This window comes from Cydia pomonella, chromosome 2 (assembly GCF_033807575.1).
Source record: "Cydia pomonella isolate Wapato2018A chromosome 2, ilCydPomo1, whole genome shotgun sequence".
Taxonomy (NCBI): Eukaryota; Metazoa; Arthropoda; class Insecta; order Lepidoptera; family Tortricidae; genus Cydia; species Cydia pomonella.
In genome coordinates this window covers 17,761,700-17,773,785 of record NC_084704.1, presented here as the reverse complement: position 1 = coordinate 17,773,785, position 12,086 = coordinate 17,761,700, and the positions used below count along the sequence as shown (strand labels likewise).

General features: G+C 37.6%; 1 protein-coding gene across 1 annotated transcript in view; it reads left to right on the top strand.

Annotated features, from left to right (window-relative positions):
• Nucleotides 1-12,086, top strand: part of LOC133530486 (muscle-specific protein 300 kDa-like) — a 188,502-nt gene that overhangs the window by 160,597 nt on the left and 15,819 nt on the right. Inside the window, 4 exon segments of the mRNA XM_061868397.1 lie at nt 48-248; nt 700-878; nt 1,461-1,587; nt 11,734-11,958. Of these exon segments, the coding sequence (XP_061724381.1) occupies nt 48-248; nt 700-878; nt 1,461-1,587; nt 11,734-11,958 (732 nt within the window).

The window sequence follows — 12,086 nt, the reverse complement described above, 5'->3', positions numbered from 1 at the left end:
CAATTTCACTTACGATTCTAAAATACATTTCTGTATCGCCTATATAGGAAAGCCACGCGCAACTAGAAACCGAAGCGAGCGAGCTGAGCGCGCGACTGCGGGCCAAAGTTCAGCTGTGGTGGCGGTTCGAGCGGCAGCTGGAGCTGGTGCAGGGCGCGGTCCGCGAGGCCGACTACATGGCCGAGCTGCTCACCGTGCAGGGGCAGGTGGACTACGACCGCCTGCTCAAGGCCACCGAGAAACTAGAGGTATATTTTCGTTTTTTAACGCATTCACTGCCAGTGCGAGCTACGCTCTACAGTTGTAGCCGATAACGCGTTTTTCCGCTTTGTGTCGCGGAATACCCCACCTAGCAGGTGGCTGGCAGCAGTGAATAAATATACTAAGAAAACTGGTTTGTTAAAAAACTGAGGCATGTTTCGTGAAACTTCCAGCACAAGCATTAAACTTCCGCTGGAATTGCAGGTTACCAGCTTTCATGAAAAAATCCCCTGGTATAGACTAGTGCATCTTCCCCGGTGACTCATTGCCGTGCAACAGAAAGTAGATTTTTGAGTTAAGAGACTCCTCTTATAAACCCAGTTAGTAATAATGGCCATATTGCCAAAACAGTGGTTAAGCGTTATCATTATATATTTCCATTGTCTAATATGAAGCTTGTATTTGAAGTAAATTTGACAAGAGTTTTTTCCTCCCTAGACGCTAAGCGAGTCGCTGTCCCGTCGCTCGGGCGAGCTGGTGGGCGAGCTGCGCGCGGCGGCGGCGCCGCTGGCGGCCAGCACCGAGCCCGCCGTCGCCGCCAGGATGCAGCGCGAGCTGGACGACGCCGCCGCCGCCTACGAGCACACGTGCAGGAACCTGACGCAGCTGTGTGACAAGTCAGTACATAAATCCTACGAACGTGTCGCAGTCGCAGCATCTTTCAAATAAATTCAGACCATTTTTTTTGTAACTAAGTAAATTTAACTATTTGTTTAAAAAAAGGTTTATGGTCCAAATTTCAATGAAATTCTTCTTATTTGGAGGATTTCAAAGGTTACCTAATTTAGGAAAATGTAAGCGTATGTTGAGTGTATTGATTGATTGTTGAAACATTAACTTGGAATACCTGCTCTTTAACAAAATCAAATCTTTAACTAGCCAAATATTTAAAGTAATTTTGAGAATTCTTAAGCTTAAATTTTGGACGAGCTTATTTCTACACCAGTATAGTACATTACGATACAAGTGCGAAAAATAGGAAATTCGAAACGAGTGTCGATAAATTAAAACACGACCGAAGGGAGTGTTTTAAATCGACACGAGTTGCGAATTACCTATTCGCACATGTATCGTACAACGTTTTACAGTACATATGGCCCTTTAAATGTTCGACACAGTAACGTAATATGCTACTTCTCGCACTAGTGCTATAAAGTAGCCCCATATGTACTGTAAAGATAATTTTTACTTTGTCACAGATACCATAAAGCGGTCGAGCTATGGAAGCGGTACCGCGACGCCGCTGCCGCCGTGCGGGCCTTCGCTGAGCAACAAGAGGGTCGGTTGCACGCGCTGCGACCCGCAGAAGCACCCACCATCGCCCAGGTTAGTTTACCTCTTCGGTGTAGGTCTTTACTTTTAGTAATAAAGCTTCCTTCAATTAGGAAAATCAACCGTCTTAGTTAAGTGACAGGGGCGGTAGTTACTATTTAGTGTCCTTTTTAAAAGCTTACTTATGTATGCTTTCTGGCTTGCAATCAGTAGTAGCAGTAGCTAAACCAAAGATTTCGATTAGGTACACAGGAATAATTTAAATAAGGCTTATAATTGCTTGCGTAAATGTCCAATAAAATGGGCATCTTTTGTGTATGTAATTCTAAGCGCGTTTGGTCAAAACGTTAATTATTCTGCCATTTAAGATCAGCAGAACGGTCAAGTAAGTTAGCTTATTATGTGGATAAAACCTCAGTTTCGTAGTAAATTTGACGACACAAAAGAATGAAGTCCTCATCACTTTTAATGACAGCTAGCCACCCTAAAATAAACCTTATGGACTAGGCCGAACTTGGCCCTTTTATAAGTTTGTTAGTACAGTTAGCCAGCCTTGTTGGAAGTGTACACATAAGAGGGCAAAGGTCTCTCAACATGAAACGGTTAGGGTAGGGTTGAACTAAACGGCCTCACAACACAATTAGACGTAAAAGAATGTACCTTTGTGTTTGAAGCTGTCAGTCAATAAGCCAGAACATAACGGCGTTGTGGAACGCTAAGTAAACGATAACTGCGCACTTCGCAAACATTTCGGCAGAGTGCAAAAAATACGGTGATGCGCAAGCATTTTTAAGACCTTGCTAAAATGTACTGTGTTTTTATTGAATTCCTTTAACTCATTATAAGATAAATTTTGCACATCAACCATCCAATAGAAGTATGTAAGTTCATTATGGCATAGTTAATTTCCAAAAAAAAGTTTTAGTTACAAAAAAAATGTTGCATATAGCGTTGTTGTACGTGTTGTAACACGGGCATTATATTTAATTCGACCAAACAATTGAAAACTGTAACATATCAATGTCATTTCGAACATCGATTGTCAGAGATAGAACTTAACTTTGCAAAGGAATAAACTCGTACTAAACACTAATCAATATATAAGGCAAGTGTACACGCTCGTCCTCTTATAAGAAAAAACTAAATTATTGATTATCTCCGAAATGACTTCTCTTATCTTTGAGAAAGTTACTTAATTTAAGCTCAGGAATGCACCCTTGAAACTAACGGAAAAACACGGTGTATAGACGTAAACATAGGCTATATTTATTTTTCATTTTATTTCTATCTATAATTAGCTTTCAAGTAATAGTAATTAAGATAACTTCGTTAATTTGTTAGTTTTAATATTCTGTGAATGAATTTGTTTTTATACTGACAGCAAAATATAACTAATACCAAGTCGGACTCCTACTTATTGACCAGAATTGGGTTTTATTTTATGCCTCTATTGCCATATTATGTAGGTAATTTTTAAATACATTTATAAAGCCTGACTAGTTATACATCCACCTACTTTGGGTACAAAAAATAACCGAAAATATCAGTCTTACAATTAAGACGAATCTATATGACGACACCTTCTAAAAGTCTTACACAATAAGTATAAAAATTAATCATTGAACCTACACCTGTAGTGATGTCACACCTGTGAGTGTGCACACTTTTTACTGCGCAATCAATTAGCGAATGCATCGCGAAGTGAATTAAAAACCGTGAGTCATGTTGTCTGGCGCGCCTTACTGGGAGGCGGTCGATGATCTTCACTTAGCAGTAACTGACACGTGGGCTGGGTAGAACTGCCTGGATTAGGTACCGGGTTTCCATATATGTAGTACCGGACTATAGAAATGTCAAATTGTAGGTATAACGCGAGTCTGGTCGATAAAAATGTGCACAACGTTCCGCGTAGGTAAGGTACCTATCTACTGTAGGAGCTAGAAATACACGTCTGCATGTTTGTTTTTAGGACACCAGACAACAATGAAAAAGATTAAATAAGCAGTATTTTAGTTCTTCTTATCCATGTCACACGAGTTTAGACCGGTCAAGTGCAAGTCGTACTCGCGCCCCAAGGGATCCAAAATCACAATTATTATTTATTGTGTACCAAATTTTATTCAATTGCTAGACGTTGTGCAAAAACTGTAGGTACAAAGTGTACAAACTACATACTGTTAATTTTAGCGTGTTTAGTCAAGTTATGGTAATAACAACTAACGGCTCAAACAAAGCCGTTGACCTGTTCTCACGGTGTACCTAACGTTCGTTTAATGTTTATAATCATATATTACGAATTTGTTTAATAAAGAGATATGTTGACGTAGTATCCGACAGGGTAAAGCTAAATATCCGGGTCGAAGGACCATTGCATAGTTGCCTACTATGTAAGAAAAATAGTGCGCCATTGGAAGCCTATACGTCTTGGGCGCACTCTTAGTTGAATCCGGGGGTAATGTAAAGAAAGGAGGATAATCTGGATAATGTTTTCACAATACATAATGTGATGCCATCAGAGACCACGAATATTCCTCGCTTTGGGAACACTCTGACTTTATAAGCACCAGGTTATAGTGTAGGCAAAACAACAATACTACATTGTGTATTAAGGGCGGTAAACAAGAATTTACAAACAAGTGTTAATTAAGCCCGAAGCCGAAGGCCATGCAAATTAATCAAATTTAATATTTTTAAACAATAACAATAATGTTAAATTATAAACGTCAATATTTTAAAAGTAAAACTCATTTATATCTTCTTGGTTTGTATGAATTAGTGACATAATCAAAAAATATGCCCATGGTCATAATGAAATAAAAAAAAAACTATTTTCACGCTACTATTCGGAAATGTGGCAATAGATGGTCTTAAACCAAGCTGGAAAGTAGACTGTTACTGCATACACTGGCCTAAAATCCAGACCTACCACCCTTGTTCGGCAATGTTGCGTGGGGGTTAAAAGCGCTGCCAGTTGACCTCATTACATGAAGGATGAGTTTTTTTCCACACCTTCCAATGCCACGGAAACCTTCAAGTAAGACATAAAACGCGATAAAACCCTTAATGAACTAACCACAATGAAATAACCGAATCGCAACTGATAAGGCGATAAGGCGCCAGTCGCCCCGCAGACGTCGGGCCGCGCGAGCGTGTGTCGCTCGATATGCGACCTCGAACTGTCTAACTCGAAAAACCTCGAATAATATAACGAATCCGTTAGAACCCCCGCCGAAAACGAAATAATTGTAAAGTAACGTGTTGTTTTATATGTATTGTTACATAGACAAAGTTTTGATTATAAAGTAAAATCGAAAATATTGCAACTTTAAATTTAAACCAAGTAACTTTTTATGTACGTTAGTATTTAAATTTTTAGAATTAGGAATGTAAACAGCCTATTGTCGCCAAGGTTATCTTTCACGTGTGACTTCAGTGCACCAAGTTCATGTTGACATCACCGTGGTTGTATGCATAATTCCATAGTTAATTCGATTACGCGATAAAACTGCATTCTAGTCTTGAAGCGTCTTGCTCCAAATTTGATTTTTATTCCGCATACAAAGTAAACTTCAGTGTTAATGGACAGTGCACCGTGAGCCGTAGGCGTAGATTAACGGGTGGTTATTTTGCGTCAGTTATTGCATACAGCAACTTAGGTATTTAGTATTCAATGGCCGTGATTGTGACGAAAATGATGGATTACTGTTCATTGAACAGACTGATAAGGAAACTGTGTCAGGAGAGCACAAAGTGATCGTATCAATATGTCACTCCAGGAGGTGAGACTAACAATAAGTTAAAATACATACCTACATTTAACAATTTTTGTGTGGCAACGAGGGTAGGTAGGCCTTGGACTTGGGTACAGTTATCGACAGGAAAATGGTGATAACAACAAATATGTAAAGTGCCTACACTGAACAGTTCAATTATTTTAAGGATTATTGTCGTTATTAAGTCGTTTAAATTTTAATTGTTCATTAGAATGCTTGGCGTAAGTATTATGTATCAGAAAAACTTATTTAGTATTAATACCTATCAAAATTTCAGTATTAACCTATGTATAACGTATAACTACTTAGATCGAATGCTGACTGCTTGCTGAAAAAGAACTAATTTATTGCGGGCTAGTGAAAATGACACCTGGATTACTTTCTAATATATTTATGCTGTATAAAATATAGCTAAAACGAAGTAACAAATAACAACGAAGTATTTAAGAAAGTAAATAATGTTTAAACTTATAATAATGTTGTAAACCACTTTTAATAACCACAAACAACTTAACACATACATCATACTAAAACACAGGACCAAAACAAAACAATTACTCTGATATTTAAACGAATCGAAAACAAACTAATTACCAACTTACATACTTTACAGTCGACACGCAAAACTAGCATTTGTCTTCTCGGCAATAGAGGCTGTAATTGCAAGGAATAACGCCCATTTTCTATGCAATTAACAAGTTGCTGAAAATGTTCAAGGGCGCACTTTCTAGTTCTGCTGTTGCCGTAGATGCGGTAAAAGATTAAGTTGATACTTTATTTTTACCCATTTTTTTTTGTTGACGTAGTAGATGTTAATTATTATTGTCGTTATAGGTACATTATTAACGAGTTTAGCTCATTAACATTATTTAACTTATTAAGCTGTTATATTTAGTTTTGTTTACCAACCTACTGATCTGTCTGATATCGATAATTTATAACAAATTAAGTTTTGCCTAACAATATCCGTCCGTCATCATCGAATAACATCTATAATGTGTTTATAACCATTTAATTTAATAAGACCTATACTGCGCATCTAAACTTTTAGGTTATCGGCACAGCTGTAGAAATGTTCTTAATTGCGGGCAGTTCGTGCCCTTCCATCCACTAAATACAAACGACCTTCGAACTACCCTAAATCAATCCTAACTACCCACCTAACATGTGAGGACGAGGCCGTCAGTTCCAATTCTGACAAAGGCTTATTTAATATTTCAACTAACACCCTTGCTTGCAGCTAATGGTTAGTGTTTTATTAATGTTTATGTATACCTATTCACATGGGAAAAATGTATCAATAACAAGAAACGTTTTGATGTAAGGACTTATTTTCTTAAAAGCAGGGGGCTTACCGCGAAAACCGAAATTCGCAAATTGCGGGGATCTTTCTCTTTTACTCTTACTAAGACGTAATTAGAGTGACAGAGAAAAATGCCCGCAATTGACGAACTTCGATTTTCCCGGTAGGGGCCCAGGTTTGATGTCGTAAGTAAAACGTTCTAAGCCCTAACTTTTCAGATAGTGTTAATGCCTACTCGTGTCGTTTCGTAGACTATAAATATAACCTTATTTTGTAACTGACGTGCACACACCGTGCGTAATATCGTTACGATCTTAGCGAAGTAAACAAATAAAATCTAGGTTGCAACATCCGAGAATGTAAATACAAGACTAGCTGCACTTGCTAATTTTTATAACGTTTAATGTGGACAAGTAAAGCCAACAGCGGAAGAAGTGCTGGCGAAAGTGTGCGAAATTACCTAGACACTTTTGACACAGTTGCTAGCTTCTGCCATATAGGAATACAAATCTCAACCCAAAGACTGATCCTCCCTACCAAATCATATTAGCTGACCGCTAAGCAAGGTTCGAACTTTGTGAATCTGTTTTCTGTACAGCATGCTCGCATACCTAGAAAAATTAAAGCCGTCTTGTCTGTTCCCGAAAGTGGTGTTAGTTACCTACCTATGATAAAAGGAACATAATTTCTGGTTTTGTTCTAGTTTTAAAAATCATGTGGACAATTGTTTCACCAATGTTCTTAGGTCTTGTATCCAGATAATAGAAATCAAGACCTACGTTAATCAGGGTATGTATGATCCCAATATGTATAAGTGCGCCCAAGAGGCACTGCGAGTAACATCAAATTAAGTTTATATCTTTATTTGGAGATGGACTGTTTCATAAAAATCTCCTCTGCTTCTACTGCTGACTATCCATAAATAAATCAAAGAATAACAAGGATAAACAGTAACTAGGTGATGTAATCCTTGGCATTAATCAAAAATAGTTTAGTTACAACATCGCTCGATCTGCTGGTCACATTAAATGATTATTACCGTTAAATTACGTATCTAATATCCGGAAACGTACACGGGCATTTAATTATTGTGACGTGTTTATTATAAACAAACTATGAAACACACGCCAATTTTTATGCAGATCGATTTACTTGGTCAATTTGTAATAGATATAAATTTTTCTTCATTTTATTTTTTTAATTTGCGAAAGCTTGCGGTCGAATTTGCGAATAATTAATTTGCTTTTAAATTACGTAACGTACGCGTACGTAACACCAAACCAACACAAACCGCCAAACACAAATTGACTTCAAGCAACACCGGGAAGGGAATCGGCATTCGCACTATTTTCCCTCTGCCCAAACACATGCCCAACTGGGCATAGTGCGGTGCGCGTTGTGACCGCGCGATGTAGTGAGTTAAAAGTGTACCTATATACACGTTTCCCCTCGCAAAAACATATCGCTTGGGCTCCTCCCTTCCGACGTGTCGAAAGCCGGTGTTGCTCGAAGCAAATTGGGGAATATAGCACCATTAGTAAAACTGACACGCTCAATATCCAAAATATAAAGTGAAAGTGAGAAAGTGCTCACGCATCGCACAATGGGACAATCGACCTCTAAATATTGATTGACATTTTATTGACAGTCTCACTAATCGATACACTGCACTTATGTAGATATAATTATGAAATGCTGGCCAATTTACTTTAGTGTCAGTTATACGTAGACAACAATGCGTAGATGACATGAGCGTCATATGGGGAACGGAAGTGAATGCAGTGTTAATATAATTTTAACGGCAATATACAAAACATTAAGCTTTTAAATTTAGCCCAATATCTCGCGTCTGAATTCCTGTTCTATGCTTCATATCCGGACCACATCATCGTTTGTTTTTCGCTCCTAGGCGGCTTCAGTGCAAAGTAGAAGGAAAAAAATAATAGCAGGTTTGAATATGTAGGCACTTGTTTCTGATACCTGCTACCAAGCAAAGTGTAGAGAATTCTACATAGGTATTTTTGTACCTACCTACTTACATTCGCTTTATGTCATGTGCCAGCGGATAGGTACTGGTATTCTGGTCTGCTTCTACTTTCCACCTATTCGTACCCACCAGAACTAGTGTTTTTGCTTTTACTATCTCTTAACTAGGTATCTACTTAATAAAATGCTGTTTCTACTTATGTACTTACAAGATTACTTTATCCGTCAATTCTTAGAATATACTTTCCTGACTGTTAATAAAAACTTGCAGTTCGTCTCTCATCTAGACTAGAAAATGTTTATACTTACATACATAGTTTACTGTTTTAATAACAGTTTAAATCTAAGTACCTATAGTAATTGTTTTAATCTTGTCTTTTTTATCTTCAAATTGTTGTTGTTAGGTATATTCTTTTTGCTATCTATACAATAACTAAACAATACAGTCTAGTTATGTTTGTCAAAGATAAAAAATATCACACAGACCTTGAGCTCGAAATGAGGATGAAGTAAATGATTTGTGCGCTACGTCACATTCGTAGTAGTTAGTGGAGCGACTTGTTTGTGTATTTTTTAGTAACTAGATTGACGTAAATATAACGTCCTTCATACGGAAGGTGGAGGTAAGGAAATAAATCTCCATGTACCAAAACGTGTTATCAAAAAACCTTAAATAGGTGGCGCTACAATACCTAGAATACTTGGATAAACAATCAAATCATAGACAGCGCACTTCACTCCGTCAATAGCGCCTAGGTTCTTAGCTACTCTAGCGCTATTCTGGAGAGATTTGGAACTATTATTTATAGCTGACCACTGGACACTTTTGCATAAGTTCTGCCTATGGAGATTGCGTTCCTTAACTCTACCTTCCATAGTCCTTCAAGAATCCTGTTTCTGTGACATATAAGTCTTACGAGGTGTCGATACTGTAAATAGTTACATATATGTGTTGATTAAGTAGTTTATTAAAGTTCATATACCTTTGCATATTTACGTATATTTAAAATAATAATAGTAAACTGATCTAATTAACTGATGTAATAAGTATATGCATATCTCCTATTATTATCTATTGACGTTTTTAGTCCTTTCTCGTTAGTTAAGAAGATATTTGTACTAATTTGCAAATAAAGGTAATTAATCAGCACCAAATATTCGTGCGTGAAGACGCTGGCATGCGTTACTGACATTGATGCAACTAAGAGATTTCATTCCATGAAACTAATCGTACGCTCTATTAGTCTCGTCTTGATACGTATCTATTAGCTGCTATAATCCTCCTTAGGTACTTTGTGCAATCATGTAAGATTATAGCGAAAATTTAACATTCAGAATTTTTACAAGGGCAAATAGCAATTACAATTTATTTATAAATAAATTTGTGGTTATCTTTAAGCAAATAATGGAAAAAAAATAGGACAACCTATTCCTACTGCAAGAAACATGTTGTTACTCGGCAAACTATGTTAAAGCCCATGAAAAAAATTTTTTGTAAGACTAATCATAAAAAAACATAATAATGTTTTACAACTGTTCTGAACATGCACGACTACGCTTCTCTAGTGCTGCCGATTTCTGTCGACTTCAATCAAAACTTTATAAAAGCCTGACAGTTGTCCAACTTTTAAAATGTACCCATGTAGATCGCGCATTATGGAGTCAGGTCACGCGATGAACAGATCTTCGATGTTCTGTCCCACTTCAACTTACAAATAGCATTATTAGTATAATGTATGTGCCAGCTTATTGTTCTTCAATGGTCAATCGTCATAGGTTAAATATAGAAGACTGACTTAACTAGGAGACTAAATATAAGGTTGCTTAGTCTCCACGAGAGAAACGTTATAGGTAAGTATATGTAATAAATGGGTAGATGGTGACCGTACACAGCAAATTAGATTAATGTGTACTGGTACAATTGATTGATAAATGTGGTATGTACGCATACCTACACTGTATTAATTAGCATGTTTATATATTTGTGGCGATAATAAGGTACCGAACGATTGACCAACTCATCTTGATGTCAATGACATTGATTGGACATGTGACTTCAATCGTCTCATTTGCTCACACTTAATAAGAGTTTTGAGATCAACAATAAGAACACGCAATGTTAAGCAAAAAAGCGGCCAAGTGCGAGTCGGACTCGCCCATGAAGGGTTCCGTACCATTTATGACGTATTAAAAAAACTACTTACTAGATCTGGTTCAAACCAATTTTCGTTGGAAGTTTGCATGGTAATGTATATCATATATTTTTTTTAGATTTTTCATTCCGTTATTTTAGAAGTTACAGGGGGGGGACACACTTTTTTTCACTTTGGAAGTGTCTCTCGCGCAAACTATTCAGTTTAGAAAAAAATGATATTAGAAACCTAAATATCATTTTTGAAGACCTATCCATAGATACCCCACACGTATGGGTCTGATGAAAAAAAATTTTTTTTTTTAAATTTACGACGTATTAAAAAAAAAACTACTTCCTAGATCTCGCTCAAACCAATTTTCGGTGGAAGTTTGCATGGCAATGTATATCATTTTTTTTTTTTTTGATTTTTCATTCTGTTATTTTAGAAGTTACGGGGGGGGGGGGACACACATTTTTCCACTTTGGAAGTGTCTCTCGCGCAAACTATTCAGTTTAGAAAAAAATTATATTAGAAACCTCAATATCATTTTTAAAGACCTATCCATAGATACCCCACACGTATGGGTTTGATGAAAAAATATTTTTTGAGTTTCAGTTCTAAGTATGGGGAACCCCCAAAATTTATTGTTTTTTTTTTCTATTTTTGTGTAAACATCTTAATGCGGTTCATAGAATACATCTACTTACCAAGTTTGAACAGTATAGCTCTTATAGTTTCGGAAAAAAGTGGCTTGTGACATAATCGGACAGACAGACGGACATGACGAATCTATAAGGGTTCCGTTTTTTGCCATTTGGCTACGGAACCCTAAAAATGAGTGTTCTGTTTTTTTAAATTATTTCTCACGCACGGCACGGTAATTCAAAACTGATGCTGAAAGCAGTGGCGTTATACTATACCAACAGCTATAGAGCATACCAATGGTTAAAACATAAGTTGCCACGGTAGTCAACAACAAAACTTAGTACCTTGTGTGTTTTAGGCATGCTCGGAACAAGAAGCCCGTGTGGCCGAGCTGCGCTCACTGGCCGCCCGCGTGGCTACAGAGACCGGCAGCCGCGCGCTGCAGGCCGACGCCGACGCGCTGGCCCGGCGGCTGCAGCTGGTCGCGGGCGCCGTGCAGGCTCTGGCAGATCTCGGGGAGGCCCGGCAGCTGGCGAGGGCGAAAGCGCAGCATGTCAAGGAGCAGTTCAGTGATATGAGACAGGTGAGAATTCTTTAGGGTTTAACAATCTGAGAAACTAATAATATATATACTTGCAGCATAACCAAATAATGTTGTGTCACCCTGGCCTAGAGAGAGATACTCCTCATTAAAGTTATGATCAGAATGCC